Genomic DNA, 22,237 nt, shown 5'->3' on the forward strand with positions numbered 1-22,237 from the left:
AATATTCCTTCATCTGAATTCCTCCTACTCAAGAGAGGATAAGGAAAGAGCTTCCTCTGGCCTCCTAACGTGCTTTCTTCTCTGTACTTAAGCTCAGAGCAGAGGGAAAGAACAATGGAGTAAGCGGGACACATTATGGGATGTGAAGAATGCAGTTCTTTACACATGTTGGTAAGACAGTTCAATTTACAGCCGGGTAAAGAAGAATGAAACATCTCTTTGATTCTATTGTCACTTTTCCACATACCACATTTTTTGAAAGAAAAATTAAATGCAGAAAGCACAAGAAGAAATTTCACCATAACCTCCCCTCTCTTAGAAATCCTTAAGAAACAGATTCCTAGCTGGTGGCACTTTTATTAGCTCTATTTCCTAGACAGATCTTGAAATTCCTGCCATTTTAATTGAAAGTAGAAATATCAGATTATTTTGTCCAGCCAGGTAAATCATCTTCTGGTCGAAAGCCTCTTAAATGGAAGGAAATAACTAATTTTGTCTTTTTGACTAACTTTCTGGGATTTGAAGTTCCCTTAAATCTTTAATTATAGCCATGGGTAAGGGGAAGGAGACATCCTGCAAACAATCACATTCTTCTCTCAATAAACCAAAAAGTCTAAGGCTATCATCACAATAAATGCTGGATGCAAATGCCATTGCATCATTTAGCTCCTTTCTCTCTGACCTTACAGCCATTCCAAAGGAAAAAGGACGTCTGGTTTCTTATTAAGTATTACAGAGGTAAAGAAAGCAGAGAGGTCAGGCAAAATTGCCTTCGTTTTGCTTATCCCAGAAATTACAAGCACTCCGTGATCAGATGTCGGCTTCACCATTCTGTAAAATGAGGGAAAGAGGTGGGCTCCATGATCTCTAAATCCCTTCCTGTTTTGACACTGCAAATTTGTGGGGGATTACAGCCAAGTCGCTTCGTTCCCCCTCCTTGTTGCCAACTCTAGTTTTGAAGCAATCATTAAGGTAGGGGATGAACTGGCACTGTCTACACGGCCAATTCTGTAGTGGCATACAATGGCTCATATGGAAAGTTTACACTACCCCATTGTCGCAGCAAGCAATTCAGAATCTCGAGCGGACTGCATTCAAGTCCCAACTCTCTGATACTAATAATGAAGCAGGCTCAGAAGCCAAGGACAGATAAAGAGCAACAGGGTGAGATACTGTCCAGACCATGGCCCAGTGTAGATGAGCGACTGCTCCAACGAAGCCAAGGGGAGCCAGAAGTTCAGCTCATACAGAACATAAGGTTCTATTGGTCTTCCTCTGCTTTCATTGTAAATTCATTCCTAAAGTAATATTCAGAAAGTAACGTTAATTATCCTTGCCCATATATAGAACTGGAACACCCAACAAAACTAAGTGCCCAAAGGGAAAACTTCAGGAATACCTTATCGTGTACCAAACACAACACTTCAGTGAGTAGTACCTTGGACATACAAACTTGGAAGGCAATGCTCCACTGGGGAACAATTTTACTTTCTTATTTTTGAGCCTTTGAGTCATGCCATTTTTTCTGTCAACAATACCCTCACTCTCCCCCATCTCTGGAAATACCACATCCCTTAAAAACAAACATACAAACAAACAAAACACCTTCCCAACTCCCCCAGGGTAACCTGATCACCTAACACTCAATCGCTTCATTCCCTGCCCTCCCCATAGCTCTTTGCTGGAGCCTCCAACACAGTACACATTTTATTATCTTTGCGTTCTCTTTCATTGTCATGATCGTTCTTTTCTCAAATGAATAAACACATTAAGAAGGGAGCTCTGTCTCAGTAAGCACCAGGTACCCTCACAGCACCCAGTGCAATGCCTTCTATACTGGATGTAGTCCTTGGATGTTTGCAGGGTGTTTACAACTTACCTGCAATCTTCGGCATGAGGTTATCCTTTCATTTGTAGTTTGATTTCTGACTTTTGGTGCAAGGAAGATTACATTCAATAAACTGAAGGATGTTAAAGTAGGCATGAAATTCTAAGTCAACCTCTATTTTCGCATGTGATTAACATAATAGAAACTTTCCAAAGTGACAACTTTGAGAGTTTTTTCTTTCTACTTGGAGAGCTCTTTAGGTTGCAAAATAGCAGTTCTTAATGTAATATGGAGCGATACCCAAAGGACAGTTTGTAGTAACCATACCCACAAGGATGCAGAACACTAATCTATGCAAATATGATTCTTGAAGCACATCTGCAATCACTATTAACCAGAACCGTATGACTGTGTGTCCTGGAGAGTCTAGGACAATTTCATACTCTAATGCAAAGATTAAAGGTCTCGAAGAGTGGCAGTCGGTATATCATTCTGCTGTACATTTCTTTTAATTTACTTAGGCTAAACACATAGAAATACACAATTCAATCAGGGATCAGGTTTAACCATAAGCATTAATGTTAAAATAAAAGGATTATTACTGACTACACAGGATGTTATATAAATATGGCCTGGGATTGATAACAAGCTCTTACTATAAAATATTCATTTGGAAAGGGGGATGAGGCCATACAGTGAAAGGAAGACAAAGATCTTGCTAATACAGAAATGATAAAACAGGTATCCTAATCTATTCAGGCCATTATTTAATCAAACCCACACACAGGGCACTTTAACATGATAGACACTGAGAGCCTCATTTTATGCTATCCATCCTGGAGGTAAAATAAAAGGATGCCATTCAAGTACTTTCAGAAATAAACATCTTTGGATAGAATCTAAGGCAGAGACACCTTATAGCAAATATCGAGCTATTGCAGATAATGTTACTGTGAATCATTAGCACACTTATTAAAATGCACCAGATTAAAACAAAATTGATTTGCTCGCTGCCTATCTTCCTTTTAGATGGGGAACTCCAATTAAAATCAATAGGTTTGAAGCTTGTAAGCACAGCACTAAATTATTAACACCATGAGTTCTTTTAGAAAATTAACACTGATTGAAAAAGTGGAATTTTACACAGACTTACCTTTTCATTCTTAATGAGAAAGTGGCTGCAGTATAATTTCCCTCCAACATTTCTCTTTAATCAAATCTATACTTTGAGCGGATTTAATCAAATTGTATTTGCAAGGAGTTACCCAATGGAATCTTAGGCCTAAGGAAAATTACTTCTTAGGTCCTGCTGGCTTTAACATTCTATGATCCCAAGAAAATGATGCTGATGGCATGATGGTGTCAACAGCAAAGAATTTTAATCTTGGCAAATAAAAGACTAGAGGAGATTCTCAAATACTCAAAAGAATGGTCTTTAATATTTTCAACAATCCACTCTGTAGTTCCCCAAAGTGAAAAATATCATCAGAGTATCTGTTTATGTGTGTGTGTACGGGTGCAAGAATAATGTTTGTTGTTATTTTTACATCTTATTTGAAGCAGTGCATTCATAAACAAGAATACATTCAGGAATCAAGTAAAATGGGGTGTCTGTGTGGGTCATAGTTGTACTTGAAAACCCGAGGAAAGAAGAACTACTACAAATGAACATAAAAGTTACCTCTATGCTCAGCACCATGGTGCACCCAACATATATGAGAAATTAGCTTACAGGAACAGATTTGTTACACTAACAAAACGGGCCAAATTTCAACATCCTCACTGATGATTTTCTTACTGTTTTTTTTTTTTTTAAAGATTTTATTTATTTATTTGAGAGAGAGAATGAGAGAGAGAGAGAGAGAGAGCATGAGAGGAGGGAGGGTCAGAGGGAGAAGCAGACTCCCCGCTGAGCAGGGAGCCCGATGTGGGACTCGATCCCGGGACTCCAGGATCATGACCTGAGCCGAAGGCAGTCACTTAACCAACTGAGCCACCCAGGCGCCCTGATTTTCTTACTGTTATTCCTTTTCCCTTGCATAGGGAGTACCACTTCATTTGGGGAAAAAAAAAAAAAGCTCTGCTTATCCCCGTATTTTAATTTCCCCAAAGAATTCCAGCTTGGAGACCTCTTCTGCTTTTTGTTGTGAATTAATCTCCTCTTGAAGTTTACCAGCTTCTCCCAAACTGAAATTTCTCAACCCATCCGCGTCCTACCCTACACTCTACTGTCAATAGCAAGTGTGAATAGCCTAATCCCTATCCCTAAAGGTACAGATTCACCAGTTTGAACCCCCACTGATTTGTGCTGACATTGCTGAAATCTGTTCATGTTACCAAAGCACAACGTTGAACAAATTCAATATTCAAATAAAGGGGGGGGAAATGCTACTGACATTATGAGATAGCTACTAATATGAGTTGAATCTTTTAATTTTTAACAAATACCATTATAAACATAAGGTTGTTTACGTGTTCTCGATACAGCTGTGGCTAGGATATTTTATTAGTTAAAATTTATAGTCTTTGTTGATTTACCAATCAACAAAAAACTGCGATTCTCCAACAAGGATCCTCAATATCAGTAACAAATTTTAATACATGTACACAAAATCTTAATTTTTTCCTCCAAAAAAATATGCTATATGGTCTCTTTGGGGATGTTAAAGGGTCATTTTATTTTAGAACTGGGAGGAACCCTTATAAAATGTTTGGGCTTTTGATTTTATAATAAGTGATTGCTAGCTGGGGGCGGGGTGGGGAGGAGCAATAACAAACATATAACCTCAGAATGGAGACAAATAACAAAGTTCCTTAATTAGTTCTTGAACTGCCATAGCCAAAATAAGGTTGATGAGCAATTCAAAGTAATTAAAATGCTTTGAACAGTGTGCTACCCAAAAAGATATGTGATCTACAACTTGAGCTGACTTGTACCCTATCATTTTACAGCCCTAACCAGAGAGAAAGTACCATTCACCAGACAAATCCTCACTGCCCACCCCGAAAGGACCCATAGAACATTCTGAAAAACACAACTTTGAAATCCCTTTGTCCTTTCTTGCCTTGGTGAATTTCTTTCCCTTCCTTTCTTTCTCTTCTTCCCATCCAGTCTTTAAAGCCAGCTCAGCTACCCAGTGATGCCTTTCCTGACCATCCCAGCAGGCTGGCTTGACTCATCTTTCCTAGGAATTTCTGGACAGGCCAGAAGGGAGCCACTGAAAGCTTTCAGCAGATGAGTGGAAAAATCAAGTCTTTGTTTCAGGTAGCTCCCTCATGTCTGCACCTAGCCCCGAGCCTACTTAGTGACAAAGGCTAGAATGCCATGATAAAAGAAGAGATGATGTCTGACACTTTTTGGGGGGGGGAGGGGAACCCTCATAGATTGTCATGATTAACTGAATATGGAGATAAAAGAAATCAGCGGCAAATTACAAATAATGCCTGCTAGTCTTTTTCTCCCTTGATAATTTTGTGATTTACCAATATATGTTTTATGGCTGATAGCACCTCCCCCACTCAATCAAGTAGTTAAGCGGCATTTGGTAGAGCCTGATTATTTCATATGCTATGATCTAATAATTTTAATGCATTTTTGATTAAGTACTATTCTCCTTACTGCTGACAAACCTGAGACGTTAATTGTAGGGTGAAGGCACTCATTCAGTACAAGGAGGAAACAAATGTGATTATGTCTGACACTTAGCACTCTATTCACCTTCCTTCTCTAATAGATATCACCCTTTAATTTAAAATAGTGATAAAAGCAATCAGTGCCTTCTACTGTGTTCCTATATAAAATTCTCCCACTTTTATTTTCTTGCTTTAGAAACTAAGAAAAATATTAAAATCTATCTGTATACACATAATTTATCATATTATCATTACCAATACAACTTTCCATATAATTCAACCACTAAACTTTCTGTCTAGGAAACAGACAAACATGTCTACCTATTTAGCCTCACAGTAATGGGACCAATATATAAGTCAGTTACTTTCATGAAGAGCAACTGTCCTATTATCTTACTGTATCCCTAACCTCAGAGCAAATACTATAAAACGTTTCCTTTATTTAGATCAGCAATTCTCAGTGTGGTCCCATACCCTAATACAGCGGTCCGCAAACTATTCTGTAAAGGGCCACATGGTAAAGGTCTTAAGCTTTGTGGGCCAGGTACATTTTGTGGCCCCTGTCACATATTCCTCTTCTTGTTCAGTGACTCTTTAAAAACACAGAAAATATTTTTTTAGCTTGCAGGCTACACACAAACAGGCTGCAGGCAGGGCTTGGCCCTTAGCTATAGTTTGCTGACAGTTGCTGTAAGGAATCCATTGTATGTAACAAATAAACTCTGCTCATATATCTAGAATGGTCTTAGCTTGAGAAAACATTAACTTAAATCCTTTTCTCTGTTTTGTGGTTCAGATGACAACGGTGGTTGAGAAAGGCTGCAATAGATTAACAAGGGTCCAAAAACACTACTGGAAGAAGGTGATCATTATTATTTTCAAAAAACACAGGCATTCAAAAATATGTACTATGGAGGAGTTAAAAATCTAAAATTTCCAGAAACTTTTGTCCAAAGCATAGGCTGAACATTATAGCCTCACTATAATTACACATAGTAGAGAAGTAATTATACATTAATCACCTCAGTAGAAAATTAATTACATCTAATTCAAAATTTGTTTGGAACAGGTACCTGATCCCTTCCATATATACATAGTCATACGTGCTTTATCTTTTGTAAACAATAACCTAGTCCAGATTCCTGAGCAGAATCCCCTTCATTCACAGTTTCAGAGCTTACGGGTTACCCTCTACAATCTCCTCACTTTACATTTGAGGAGAGGCATGCAGGCATGATTTTATAGTATAGAGGAATAGAACACACTACCTTCTTCATTCTAGTAGCTAGGAGGAAATGATTTAGTGTCCTACCAGAAAAAAAATTAATTAAATTCTCAAGCTCTGGAACCACTTGTCCATATTAAATAAAACTATTCCTTCACAATATACAGATCATCTTTCCGGTTAGAGGAGTTTTTAAAAAAACCGTCTAAAACTGTGCTTCGTCTTTCAATCAGGATCATACTTACACTATCACTGCATGACACACTGTGCTCAAAAAATACACACACGGGAAATGAAAATGCTTCTGGTTATACAGATGGACTCTCCCAAAGAACCCTGGCATGTGGGTAAACAAGGGAACCTAAGGGTGGGGGAGGTAATCCCGGAGCAGAAAACAATCTTCATTGGGTTTTCAGGTATGAAGACATTTATACCTTTTAAACTCCTGAAAAGTTAAAAGCCAACAATAGAAACACACAGTATTTAGCACCCGTAAGTGTTCTCAGAAAAAAGCCATTGGACTACCTACCACTTAGAACTCTTCTCTCAGTCAAAACAGAATCAAGTGGTGCTAAAAAGTCATTAAGCCAACTTATTTCAAAGTAAATCTGAGATGCTACTCAGCCTTGCAATGCTCCAAAGAACTGTTTTAATCATTCCCTGAAGGAGACTTTTAAGGCCAGTACCTACTGGAAAAGTAACAATAATATTAAACCCAGTCTTTTGAAAGAAAGATTCCTTCTCCTTAGCCTTGCAAATAACAGTCCAAATTAGCCAAATATAATCCAGTGATAACCTAGCGCTTTTCCTTGTTAATGAAAGGTATTCATTTCACCTACAGAAGGAAAAAAAAGTAAAAGGCCACGCAAAATGACTCCAAGTGTCTAGAAACAATTTATTGGCCCAGTACACATGCCACCAAAACTGCACATCTTAAACAGAAAAGCAGCTGAAATCCCCATCCCAACGATGTCAGCTCTTCCCCCAGATCTTTCACAAGCTTTCTCCCGACCCAAAAGACTCTTTACATATGGTCCCTTGCCATAGCAAATCAATTATGTAAATGCAACTTTTATCACAGAAGTCATAAGCAACAAGAAAGAAATGAATGACTATTACCTCCCCAATTTCCTTTTCTGTTAGCTTTTTCTCCTCTCTGCAGAAAGTAGAGAAATTTCCCATTCTCAAAAATAGAGATTTCTCAATCTTTAAAGCAAGAGGCTACTTTTTTTCCCTTCCTTGGAAATACTGTCTTTCTCTTCTTCCAGAGTCCAACACCTTTTCCCTCACCTACATTTTCTGTTTGCTCATGAGGCAGCAGGAATCCTCTGGTATTATGAAATTCTACCTTCCCTAAGCAGGGTTTACACTGCAGCCTCCAAAACGATGCCCGAACCTCAGCAGATAGAAGATCCATAGCAACAGCGGTAATAGTTTTTTTTTCACTTGCTATTACCAGAAATCACAGTCCAAAAAGGCGACCATGGAGGTGTCACCTATGCTAAAACCTCGAAATTGATTCATTATTTAACTAGTCAAATCCCACGTTTTCATTTTATGTGCCCTTTGGAAAGCTTGTGACAGAGGAAAAAAGATCTTTCAGTGACAGTCACATTTTTCATGAAGAGATAAATAGTTAAAAAAAAAAAAAAAAAGCAGCTCTCTGGGTACAAGATTTTGTTTGTCACTGAAACAGGATCCGATGCCCCGTCTCCTCCATTCCCTATCCCTTCAGAATCATAGTGTAAAGTACCTATAGCAATTTTAGCTTCAAAATAAGAGCTTGCACATAATGATCGCAAGTTTCTGTTAACCAAAAGTCATTTGTATACTACCCACACGCCTCTGATTTTGCTCACAGGTAAACCAATTTATATTTATCCAAAGCAATTCCTTTGATGCAATGATGCTCTGTAAAACTGTTCTATGGGAGAAATCAAGCAGAGAATTAAGAATCTTGATAAATATAATCCTTTGTAATGTTCAATTCAATTCTAATTCACTAAAACAGCTTAACACTGGTATTGGATTTCATTAAAAGTCATTTCCCATGATCTGTATCCTATATGGAATAGACTGCTGTGAGCCCAATTTCTTCAGGAATAATAACAGTTTAAGTAGTAAAGCAGAAAGAAGAACTAGCCATGATAAAATTATAATATGTGTTATATCCTGATAAGCCTGTTATGTATTTAGACACAGGCACATATATACATATGTATTTACCTTAGAGTAAATATTTGTAAAGATGGTAAAGAATTCTATGTATTTTCTATCGAATAAAAATACTTAGCAAAATCCATGGATATCATGTTTACCGAGCACATGATTTTTACATATATTTTACTGAATTATTTTTTAAAAAAGATTTTATTTATTTATATGAAAGAGAGAGCATGAGCAGGGGGAGGGGCAGAGGGAGAGGGAGAGGGAGAAGCAGATCCCCTGCTGAACAGGGAGTCCAACACAGGGCTCGATCCCAGGACCCCGAGATCATGACCTGAGCTGAAGTCAGATGCTTAATGGACTGAGCCACCCAGGTGCCCCACTTTTCTACTTTCTAAAAACAGTTATGTCTAAAACTGATACCGCTGATTAAAAATTCCATGGCAAACGTTGAGCCTTATCTTCTTGAATAGAGTAAAAGTGTTTTCAAACACAAAATATACTTTGTGCACATACACATTGTGAACGCATATATATACATATATATATATATGTATATATATATATATCTCCCCTATCAATTTTCTTCAACAAAAAGCTAATCTACCACCCAGAATAATGAAAAAATGGGTCACAAGAGTAACTGAGTATCCTGGAAAAGAGACAGCTACCACACAGGAGGTAAGAAGTATAAGGTAAAAATATCAGAATTTTTACACCCAAAGAAATTGAATTCCCTCAAGGGGGAGCAAGTTACCTAGGGACCCAAGGAATTTATCCTCATGACAATCATTGCTTTAAATGTGTTCAGAGGTACACTTCTGTACATGCTTTTGAACATGCTCATTGGGGGCACATCTTTGATTCTGAAGGATAATTTTGTTTCTGTTGGTCTTGTGTTCATTTTAGAAATTGAAAAGTGATTTAAGATCCAAGGCCAGTGCATGAGGTGAGCAATCAAGTTTGCTCACATTGTTTGGTGTTGGCAAACTCATTAAGTAGGGCCCTATTTGCTTCTCTTATTTTCATTTCTAATCCCTTGTTTGAACTAAGCTCTGCGCTTTTCTACATGGTACCTGTTGGCAAATGGGAATTTATTAATCTGACAGGTAGAGAGAACATTTTAGAGAGCAATAGCTGGACCCAGAAAGGCCATTTAGGAATTTATATTTCCTTAAAGATTCAGAAATAACTTCCTCTCTCCTCCAGGAATTTACATATGTAAACACAAGTTGGCTTTGGACTGTCATGACCAGGAATGGGCATTTTTGGACGTAATAGCAGCCCAGAGTTATTAAGTCCAGCAGGTTTTTTGGGGGGAGGGGGTAAGAGCAGGGTGAAAAAAAAGGGATTCTGAACAATCCAAATTGATATAATGCATCAAAATTCTTAAGAATATCAATCTTTGGGGGAATATTGCCATTTGCTGGCATTTAGGATACTGGCATTTTATTTCACTTCAGCAAAGTTTTATTTTCACAACTATAGGCATAAATAGGTTTCATGTTCTTGATAAATGTATTTGTATTTGAAGATAAGAGCATTTACTGAGAGGTCAAACCTACCTGGATCAAGGAAAACAGAAGTGACGGGTGACGGTGAGATTTTGGAAGTTGTAGAACTTCCAACACAAAGTTGCATTCAGCTCCTCCCATCCTGTTTCTCTCCTTTCCATACCAAATTACTCACCAAGGTCTGTTAGTCTTCCTTGAGTGGCGCTAAGAGTGGTCGCCAGATCAACAGAGCAGCTAGGAATGCGTTAGAAATGCAAATACACAGGCCCCAGTGCAGACCTAAAGAATCAGAAATTCTGGCGATGGGGCCTGGCAGTCTAGCAAACCCTCCAGGTGGTTCTGATGCATGCTCAAGTTGGATCATCGTTGCCCGAAATCAAACCCTTGCTAACGAAAGCCTGGGCTATTTCAACATCTGCTTATTATATCCAGCCTTCCCCTTCTCTAACCCATCCTGTTGGGTTGGAAGCTTAATGCAACTTTCCAAAAACAAAGAGAACAAACGAAATAACCACTGCTTTCATCAGTTCACTTTCTTGCTGAAAAAGTCCTTGCTGTAGATGGATTTAAAATAATAAATGTCCTGGTGTGGCATTCAAGGCCTTTCACTATTTGGCCCTCAGAGTTCAAGCCAGTGAGCACCTACCTCAAAACTCTGTGATAGAGGGAACCTGGTGCATATCCCTTTGTACCTTTTCCCTTGCATGTCTCCCACTCTCCTTGAATGGTATCCTATAAATGACCGTTCCCTTAGTCTGCTCTGCCACGGCATGCTCCTATGTCAGTTTCTCTCTCATTTGCGATTCATCGCCACTGCTCTGCATTGTGCTAGATTTCTAAATGTGTAGGTGTCTAGTCTTTCCAGGTACAGCAAAAACTTCTTGAGGCCAGGGACTCTTTTTTATACTTTTTGTACCTCAAAGATAGGCTTCAAGTACCATGTCCTATGCAAAGTAGGCCTTCCAAACTTGGTTGCTGATAATTTTCGAATTTAAATCACACCCAGCTGTTTCATGACAACTAAGGGCGGAAAAACAGTAAACCTGGATCGCCCCCAGTGTCCAACTTGGGAAAGTCGTTACCATTTACTGACTAGCACAGAGGAAAGCTCAGAGTTAAGTTCGAACAAAGGATTTGAACTAAAACTACAGAAGCAAACAGGACCCTAATTAATGAGCTTGCTAACTGTTCTTCCCATGGGGTCAGCAGCACTTTAAAAGCATACATTTGAAAAATGCTTCTTTCCCTGAGGCTGCCAGACACACTGACTGTAGTCTCCTTAACCACAAGAGGTCAAAGTTCTATTTTCTGTCACCATACTTAGTAGCATGTGTGCATGCTTTGCTGATTGGTTTCTTTTGTGTTTCTGCTCAGAGTGAAGGCAGGCAGCAGGAAATTGAGACCAGGGAGTCTAGAAACTTTCCCAGGTCTAGTGGGCAGCGATACCGAGCAGGCAGAGACTTTGGGAAGAAATAATGACTTTATGGTTTCTATTGGCTTGGCTCCCCCAAATTTTCTTGCATTTATAAAAACAACTTATGCTCCACCTGATGATCTATGTCGTCCATCCCTTCCCCATCACCCACTGCTGTGTTATTTATACTATACTGCATCAAGCAGTGAAGTCCTAGCTTAATATAACATACTGTAAAGTGATACGTTGCAAAGCCAAAGGTTTAATGGAAAGCTGGGGGGAGGGGGATAAAAAGGCACTAACAGAGCAACTCAAAAATGCATTTTCGAAGAAAAATCTGGATGCGTCTAGATGTCCTTGAAGTATTTCTTCCACCTGCCAAAAATTCACTCCTAGGATTGTGTTACCAGGCACTATTGAAACCTGGTAGAGTAATTCACTAGTATGCTTAGAAATTCTCTAACATATCTAGTGTGGTATGGATTTCAAATCCAGTAAAACTTCATTAAGCAGATACTGGTAAGCTGTTTCTATAATTCAAAGCAACTGTTACTCTTCAGCTAGACACTCCATTGTTCTGTAACGAACAAACGGAAAAATCCAATGGTGGTTGATTTGAACACTACTTTTTTCCGTCCTCTGCACTTTAAATTGATAGGGTTTTACAGATTTCTTTTCCCTACTTATTTTTTAAACAGGTGAAAGGAGGAGAGGGCAGAAAAACACCACAAAGAACACATAATCTGTTACCTGGATCACAAAGAAGGATCGAAAAGTTTTTCTGTAAACATTTTTCGTGAGAAAGAGACAAAAACATAATGTCTTCCATGTCCTTAGCAGCACATTTTCAAAGTGACTTCACCATAGAGGAGGAAAGTAGCCACTTAAAAAAAGAATATTTTCGGGCGCCTGGGTGGCTCAGATGGTTGAGCATCTGCCTTTGGCTCAGGTCATGATCTCCAGGTCCAGGGATCGAGCCCCGCATTGGGCTCCCACCTCAGCAGGGAGTCTGCTTCTCCTTCTCCCTCCGCCTCTCCCCCTGCTTGTGCTCTCTCTCTCTCTCTCAAATGAATAAATAAAATCTTAAAAAAAAAGAACATTTTCAACTCTTTCACCTAAAGCTGTCTACAATTTTGCTTACGCTAGTTCTCAGGAAGTATGAACCACAATTCTGTTCTAATTCTGCTAGAAGAGCCAGAGCTATGCCATACCAATGACTAATCTGATATTTTAGGACACGGATCATTCTAATCCATGATGGTATGATAAATGAAGGAAAAGAAAGGCCAGCAGGGTGCAGTCAGGGAAATGCTGGAACAAGTCCAGAACAGGCTGAGGGGGCGTGTACCTCCATCCCCAGTTAGGTAAATGCTGGTGACAGGTGGTGGGGAGAGACAGGCAGGAATAGAGAAGAAGGATGAGATCAGGCTGCACTAGGTTTCCTGGCTTCTCTGAATGGGCATGTCAAGTAAACCGCCAGAATTACATGGGATTTGGGGGAGTGACATCAAAGAGGATGGTGGGTAGAGTTGGCTAGCAATGTGTTTTGTTTTAAAATCCAAATGTAAAGGCATTTTCCAGTTGGATAGCTCTTCCTAGTTCATAGGACGGTTGAGAGGAATTAGTCAATATATATATATATTAAATCTTTTAAAAAAGATTTATTTATTTATTTGAGAGAGACAGAGAGAGCACAAGCGGTGGGGGGGGGTAGGGGGAGAAGCAGAGGGAAAGGGAGAAGCAGACACCTTGTTGAGCAGGGAGCCCGACACGGGGCTCTATCCCAGGACCCCGGGATCATGCCCTGAGCCGAAGGCAGACCCTTAACTGACTGAGCCACCCAGGCGTCCTGAATTAGTCAGTATTTTTTTAAAAAATGTTTGATTTCACAAGTATTAATTAAAAGATGTGATCCCTCCTGACCATATAACATCGTAGTCTAAAACGGCAGATGACAAAATGAGAAACGTATGTAAGATGGAGTCCAAATTTAATTGTGCCTATTTTATTGATTTTTGTTCTCTGAAAAGCAAGTTACCTCCTGGCATTCTTCCAGAGACATTTCTTTACATGTCCCTGTGGTGAAAATTGTTTGGGTCTTAATGACAAGAAATGAAAAGGAGTTTGCTGCTGTTAACTCTGTTCTCCTAATTCCATTTTCTAGCAACAAATAAAATGAGTAAAACCACCACTCATTCAGAAGACACAGTTCAGTCAAAAACAATCACCAAGCCATCTAAAGTTCCACTACTGGATTTCCTTTTTTTATTTTTCAGACATTATTCCCTGTAAAATGTGAACATCCGTGGGAGAGGTCACTCACTGAGCCATTAATCAAAAACATCTTAATATGAATGAAAGTTATCAGATTCTTTCTAATGTGACAGCTGGGACAGAGAAGTAAAACAGTTTCTTTTATTTATTTGTATTGGCTTTTGGGGGGGTGGGGTGGGGATGGGAACAGAGGGAAGGGATAAGAGGTTATTTCTCACAAAGACACAAATTTGTCTGCAATCAGCCTTAGTTACCAGGAAAGCAATGAGTCTCTTTTTTCTCTCAAAGGCCCCTGGAAGGTAAGGAGAATGACAGCTTCCTTGTGTGGACAGCTGATTAGTTACAAGTATAGATTGTTAGATGTGTTACATATAATGTATTAAAATCATTTTAGTAAGTATAAAAAGTCTACACTGTGCACACATAAATCAGCCTCCATGATCTGTAAGAATTCAAGCATTACACAATATATTTAGAGAAACAGAATGGAAAAAAAAGTTAGAAAAGTCTAGTCTATATGGGACTCATTAGCCAACACTTTTACATATAATTCATGCCTAGTGGTATAAAGAAAAGTAAAGTACATGGTCCCCGCCTTCAAGAAATTTACAACCTTGTTTGGAAGACAAGTATGTTAGAGAAAATCTAAGGCAATGTATGAATCAAGCACTGTCAGTCTACTACTGACAAGAGATATAACAGGTGCTTGGAAATACGAGAGATTTCTGTAGCCTGGACCACTCAGGGAAAGTTCACAGAGAAAGTAAGTTTGCAGACCTTGAAAATCAGGTAGGATCTGGTCAGCCAGTGATTGCTAAATTGTAACTGGCATGGCAGAACAGAAGGGATTTCTTGCTGGGAAACAGTGATAATGTAAACTTTGCATCTGTAGACCAGAGCCAGATAACAGAAAAGTCTGGAAAGCTGAGCAGAGGACTTCGGGTATGGTACTGGTAGTGTGGAGAAGAGGAGAGGAAGACAGGATGATTTCAATAGAAAAATGTGGGTTATCAAGTAGGACAGAGATGAGATAATGACAGTGTTTTCATATGATTAGCCCAGCATTGTTTTGCAGGATGAACTGCCCATATATATCATAACACCTTTTACAAAGGGGCTCGAAATATACTCCACAGATGATGGTTAATTCATCCTAATAACATCTCACTGAAGCAAAGGAAATGCAGCTTTTATTATTGCCATTTTGGAGATGATTTGCCCAAGGTCACTGAATAAATGAAAGGCAGAATAAAAAAAACCACAGTATCATGATGTTCATCAGTTCCTAAGTACCGGCTAAATTATGTTCTCTTATTTTCTATGACTCAAGCAAGGGAGGTACATGATGGACCTTTGTCCTCAAGTGCCATTTCCAGACCCTCATTAGTGTTCAAGGCACACGTCCTACCATGCACCATTCCTGTTTACCTTCCCTATAGCCCCTAGCTCTCTAACCCCATACCTTTCAACTACCTCCAACTCTCCCAGCTAACAGTTGTTTCTGATTATTCTGTTCCAGTTGGTCTTCTGCCATTATCATTAGCATATTCAACATCCCTGTATCAACCACTCACCAATGAGGACAATGGTTCGGCTTTATCAGTGCAAGACAATGCTTTCAAACCTCTTTCCACCTCAAATTGCAAAGCTTCAGAAGGTGTGAGGGAGGTAAGAACTCCACATACTAGATTATGGCACCAAACTGAATTCCCTCTCCAATTGTTTTCATGATCAAAGTTAGTTAAAGGATTGCCCCCAGTTAACCCCTTCTTGGGGCTGACACATTTTCTCATCCTCCCATGCATCTTGAAGTCGCCCTTCCTTTTCTTACAAGCTAGTCCTCCACTTAGGCTTCCTGTCTCGTGAGGGCCCACACCTCCACATACTCTCTCTGGCATTAGCAACTTCTCCCTTCTCGGTGGCTCCTCTTCAGTTTCAAGTAAAGAGACTGGCATATAGTAAATGCTCAGTATATGCCTGATGAATGACTAAAGCTCCAGATCTATGTCTTCAAATATTTTTTGGACATTAAAAAAAAAAAAGATTTATTTATTTATTTTGAAGGGGGAGGGGGAGAGGGAGAGAGAACATCTCAAGCAGACTCTCCGCTGGGCGTGGAGCCAGATGCGAGGTTCATTCCCAGGACCCTGAGATCATGACCTGAGCTGAAATCAAGAGTCAGCTGCTTAACCGACTAAGCCACCCAGGCACCCATGGACATTTTTTAAAACAACCTTACTGAGGCATATTGTTACACACTAAAAAAAATTGTACATACTTAACATACAATTTGATGAGTTTGGACATACATATATGCCTGTGAAACCATCACCACAATCAAGGTAATAGACTACTGTTCCACATTTTCACTTCATCAGCTCATTGTTACCTCAAATTTCACAATTCTAGAACAGAAATCATTAACTTCCCACCAGATCTGGCTCTTCCCCATGATTTTCCAATTTTTTTCATATGAACCATAACTCCCAGTTTCCCATATTCAACACCACAAAACCTTTGATTTCTCCTTCTGTAATTAGCTAATTATTAAGTCTAGTAATCATATTTTTTTCCCTTCACAGTACTGGGCATATGGAAAGCAATCAGTCAACGCAAGGTCGACTGCCTCTGTACTGATATGATTATCCCATTGAAACAGCCTCAGTAGATTCAACTGCCTCAAAAGGCTTCTCAATCCTCCAGGTCGTCAGTTCATCCAATCTTGAGATTTCTCTTGCTATATTTAACTGTTCATTGAACCTCCTTTACTCAGAAATGTTTCATGGCTAGCCCAAAGGCCAAAGTCCTTCCTCAGCATTCAAGAACCACCATCATCTAGACCCAATCATGTTTTCCAATCTTACCTCTTATTACTTTAGAGGAATTCATCATAATCCAAATGATTTTATCTCACAAAAATTGTGTGTGCATGCACACTTGTGGGGGGTGTGCCTGTCCCTGTCTACATGCCTTTGCTCAGGGTACATCCCTGCCTGGAGATGCCCTCCCCCATATGAACCCCAATAATCCTTAGCAGTTAGTTTACCTTCTGTAAGCCTTCAACTCCCCCAGTCAGAAAGTTCTATTCTAGAATAAGCCCTACAGATTTTTGCATTATTTTATATTTCATGTACTAGATTTAACTCCCCAACATTTTAAGACCTTCAAGGGCTAGAGATCATGTAGTATAATTCTGTATCCTTCCCAGAATCCAATAATGAGGTTCACCAATGCAAGGCACTGTTTTCCACCTCTTAGATAAAAGTCTTTAATGAAGTATTCATTAATTCTTAACCTTCATTTCCATTTCATATCTCAAATAACAACCACTTAAAAACTATACCACCTAAGGGTGCCTGGGTGGTTCAGTCGATTAAGCATCTGACTCGATCTCAGCTCAGGTCTTGATCTTAGGGTCGTGAGTTCAAGCCCTGCATTGGACTCCACGCTGGGTGTGGAGATGACTTAAAACAAACAAACAAACAAACAAACAAAAAAACCCCAAAAAACAAAAAAACAAAACCAACTGTACCACCTTTATCATACTTAAGGATACATGAAGACTGCTTTTTAAATTTGTTAATAGGAACTTAAAAACTTTCACAAGAGACCTAACATAAAGCGTGACGTAATACCACTTAGTACTCCAATTCAACATTTAACTTTATTCTCCCACCTACATTTTATGAAAGAATTAACAACCAATTTAGAATACTTGTCTTAATAAATACTAATGCAGGTTCTAAGGGAAAATATCTTAAACTTAAGTATAACTTACAACTGAAAACTTCAAAGAAAAAATATGTTTTAAATCATTAAAGAGTAAATATTTGAGTGGAAAGAAACAGGTTTATTGGTTTATTGTTTTTTTTAAAGTTGTGCTTTAAATATTTTTCAAGAGTTTAGCTCCTGGTATGGAAAATTCCTTTAGGTATACACTAACAAAGTAAGCACAAATTAAGTACAAAACAAATTCATACCCTCAACATTTGGTGTAATTGGGCAAAAATGGTCATTCCCACAATATTAAGAAACATCAACAATATGAGTTTGAATAACTAATTCATAAGGAAGAGTTTGAACTGGACCAAATCCTGGGTTTTCTTTCGTCACTCCAAGTTTCTTTTCTATTTTAAACTAGTGGCAACAGAAATTTCTTTGTTCGAAAGTCAGGAATGCTTGAAGTCTTAAGTGATAGAACAGGTAGCTCGGCTTCTACTTCACGTCTCTCCTCAGGGGGAAAAAACACTGTGGATAAAGTAATTTTGTTTTTATTTCTGGAAAAATCATTTTTTCCATCAATCTTCATAATTCTCTAAAATAAACTGTTAAAAAGTTATAGGCTGGTCGACCACTTCACCCTGATTTGTGGAAATACTATACATTAATTTCAAGAACACATGGCTAACTCAAGTTTTCTTACTTCTCTAAGGGTTTAAAAGTTGCTCCTAACTCTTGAATAAAAGTCTAGGAGAATTTTGCAAGTTCATGATATATTTCTGCATCTCGTCTGCAATATTTTTGAACAAAATAATAGTAAAAGTAGTCTAGGCTCAAGAGTCACACTGCATGCCATCAAATTTATTTTTAGGGTACTGTACAATTTTAACAGTGGAAAACTTTTGTGTTGCATCAAATGCTTAAGAACCATATCTACAAATAAAGTGGAAATAAGCAGCTAAGAATTTACCATTAAGATGGAGAAAGTGATAAATATCCCTCTCTTCTTTGCTAATATGGAGTTTATTGCCCTCCCCAAATTATGTGGGACAAAGTAACCACAACTTTGGGAAGGCATACAGTGAAAGGCAGAACTTGTAAATTAAAAGATGTACTTCACATTTTAAACCACCTTAAGATTTTAAAATTCAAGAGACAGGGAACTCGGATAATTAAACAAAGCAGGGAGCAGTAAGAAATACTGTACAGCAAGCAGGTCCTAAACCATATAAATCAAATAAAGACAAATCAAATAAGGACCAGAAACCATATAAATCAAATAAAGACAAACCAAATAAGGACCAGAAACCATTTTCTCCTCAGCAGAGTTCCCCAGAATCACAAACTTGATGAACTCGAGGCTCACTCTCTCTCTCTCTCTCTCTCTCTCTCTCTCTGCTGACGCACGCGCACACAATGGAGACAGAAGCATGGAGACCCTCAGAGACAAACTTTCCATCTGTACCGTTCTACTCCCCACATAATGGAAAGGAGAGCACCGTGAATCGTTTTTCGCACTTCTTTGCACGTCAGAGGGAGCAAAACTGGAGTTAGTACTGCAAACTACTAATCTCTTGCTACAATAAAAGGCAGACTGAATGAATGGGGTGTGGGGCAGGGTGGATGGGAGAATGAGCGGGGGGGGGGGGGTGCTGAGAAAAAAGTTTGAGGCATTCTGTAAAGCCTGAGTGGATTAACCTTCTAAAAAGCCCTAACATTCCTCATTTCCCTTTTTCTTCCTCTCTCTCTCTCTTTTTTTTTTTTTTTTATTAAATACACACCGACTTCCTGGGACTCAACAGATGTGCCCTATAGGCAGCTAAAAGGCCTGGTGCTTAGTACACAGGGGAGTCCTAGGATTGATATATGTTCAACACAAATGGTCCTTTTATGGGAAAGTATTTTTAAAGTTACTTTTTTGTGACCATGCACAAAATATGACCCATTGCTAACAAGAAGGATGAATTCCATGCATCAATTAGTAAATTGAGGCCCCAATCCACAGCGCTTTGATTTTTACTAGAAACACAAGCTATTTACTACTCTAAACGTTTTTTCTTAACTTGAAAAAGTCTGCTTTCACATTCTTAGAAGATAATGAGGGACTGAGGCTTTAATGTTTCTAGTCTCTGATTTGTTCATAAATGGGTTGTTTAGACTCACTAGCAAAGGAAAAAAAAGCGAATGCTTGAAAGTTAGTAGACCTGGATAACATTTAGTAGATAGCCTGAAATGCACCAATTTAAAAGCGTAACCGCGTAAAAAGCGTAGGCACACATCGCTTATTTCTTCTTGAATAAAATGAAAATATAACGGGGGGAGGGGCCTGGGTAAATCTGGAGTAAGAAGATGGGTCCCAAGCAGTAGTCCCTTGTCCAGGACAAAAAGCTTCCTTTAACCACATGCAACAGTCGTCTTGTGGGAAAGGCAGGGGGAGGGGGCTGGGAAGTCATCACCTCGGCCACTCTGACACAGGACCCTGCGTTTCTCACGCCACACTATGGGCTGGGCCAGGTGGGGGGGAGCGAGACAGAACTTCGCCCTTAAGAAGCAACACCAAAAGGGGAAAAGAAGCCACCTCGCTCTTCGCTCTACGCACACAGGAAGAGCCCAATTCAATGCCGCCACCACCGACACCCCCTTGTCTTGCTCCGCCCCAACTTGTGTGTGTGCGGGGGGGGGGGGAGGGCACGACTTGCGTTTTACCCCACAAATTCCGAGACACCTCCATCTCTCCCAAGTTAAGACCTCCCACCTCCAGTCCCCAGCCGGACCACGCTCCGCAGGCGCAGGTGTCTGGATCTGGCCTATTTTTACGCTCCCCCGCCCCCCTCCCCCGCACCTCGCCGCGCGCCCGGTCCCTCCCCGCCCTCCCCGCGCAGTGCACCAGCTAGCCTAAACGCCGGGAAACGCTTCGAGCCCGACTCCCGGGTCACCTGGCCCCTGCGCCCGGCCCTGCCTTCAGGGCAGTCCCGGGGCCGCCTCTGATCGCCGGGGACCGCGCACCGGGCTCCGGGGCGGTCACGTGGTCGGCGGAGGCGGCCTGGGCTTCCTCACCTGCATCCCGGGAACTTGGACCGCCACCGGTGAGTGGGCCATGAAGGCGATGGCTGCTCCGCACTGCTCCTGCGGCGGTGGCGCCCTGGGCTTGGACTGGCTCCTCCTCCGGGGGTAGCTCGGCGGCCCTCCCAGGCTTTTCGACCGGGGCCTGGAGGGACACACAGAAGTGAGGTGACGGGGCTGATGGCGCGTCGCCCCGGGCTGGGGTGGGGAGTGGGCGGTCGGCGGCGCGGCTGCCTGGGACTCAGTCTACCTTTCTGGCGCCCGCCCGCCGCTGTTGCCGCCGCCTCCGCCGCCGCTCCTCCTCCCGAACGCGGGGCTCAGCGTGTGGCGGTGGCCGGGACCTGGGCTCGAGTGATGCCGCTCGTCTGCGCCTCGCCGCTTTAGGAAGAGGAGGTGGAGGCGCCCCAGCAACCCGCCCGCCCGCCCGCCCGCCCGCCCGCTCGCCGGGCCCGGGAGGCGGTTGGGGGCGGTTCCGCCGTTGGCCCTGCCCCCGCCCTGCAGCCGGGCGGTGTCAGGAGCGCCGAGGCTCCTCGCCGTGCAGGGCTGTGGCTGGGCTCGCCCGAGCCGGCGAAGGGGCGGGCTCCCCCCGCCCCCCGCACGCGGAGAGGAGAAGCCGGGGACTGGGGGACCGGGCACACGGCCCGGCCTGGGGAGGGAATGGTGGCGTTTGGGCGACCCTGGGGGTAGGAGGGCGTCCCAGACGCGGCCACGTTGCAGGCAGGCGTTCGAAGCTGGGGCACACGCAGCTTCAGGGACGACTTGAGTTGAAACTTGGGGAGTGTTGGAAGTCCCTCTTGGTTCCCCGATCTAGTCGAGGGTGGGGGCACGGAGAGCCGCCGAGTCGGTAGACCCCCGACTCATTCCTGCGGTCGGGTCCCCGCTGGGTGGGGCGGCGCCTCTGGGCGGATCCGTAGCCGCTCGCCTGCTTTCCGGATTCCCCGCCCCCAGACCTACTTCAGGTGACTTGAACCTGAGGCTACCTACCCCTGCCTTTTGGGCTGTCAGTTGGTGGAGGGCGGCCAGACTGGGGCTTCTCTTGCCAAGGTTGCACGTGGAAGAGACAGAGAGAGAGAGAGAGAGAAATTGGAAAACAGTACATCAGAAAAATTAATGAGGATGATAGAGGCATGGAAAATGAGACTGGATCATTAGCAGTACGCTAATTATTGAACTCAGCATATAGGCAGCCGTGGTTTCAGCATTCCCTGCGTCCGCTCCCTCTAAAGTTCCACTCCAGCAGGGAGACAAGTTCTTTTGAGAATACCCTAATGATAACAACAGTAACAATGATAATAGACAATTACAGACATCCCATCATGAAGGCACCTTTAAGGACCAACAGGGTTAATTACATTTAAAAATGTCATATCCAAGTGCCAATTTAAGATGAGGATGAAGTT

At 41.3% G+C, this 22,237-nt stretch overlaps 1 protein-coding gene across 1 annotated transcript in view; it reads right to left on the reverse strand.

Annotated features, from left to right (window-relative positions):
* Positions 1-21,234, reverse strand: part of STK26 (serine/threonine kinase 26) — a 53,087-nt gene extending 31,853 nt beyond the window's left edge. Inside the window, exons 1-2 of the mRNA XM_027609351.2 lie at positions 21,088-21,234; positions 20,832-20,982 (exon numbers count right to left, since the gene is read on the reverse strand). Of these exons, the coding sequence (XP_027465152.1) occupies positions 20,832-20,873 (42 nt within the window). The 5' untranslated portion in view covers positions 20,874-20,982; positions 21,088-21,234. The remainder of the gene's footprint in view (positions 1-20,831; positions 20,983-21,087) is intronic.
* Between the last annotated feature and the right edge of the window lie 1,003 nt (positions 21,235-22,237).

Source organism: Zalophus californianus, chromosome X (genome assembly GCF_009762305.2).
Source record: "Zalophus californianus isolate mZalCal1 chromosome X, mZalCal1.pri.v2, whole genome shotgun sequence".
NCBI classification, from domain to species: Eukaryota; Metazoa; Chordata; class Mammalia; order Carnivora; family Otariidae; genus Zalophus; species Zalophus californianus.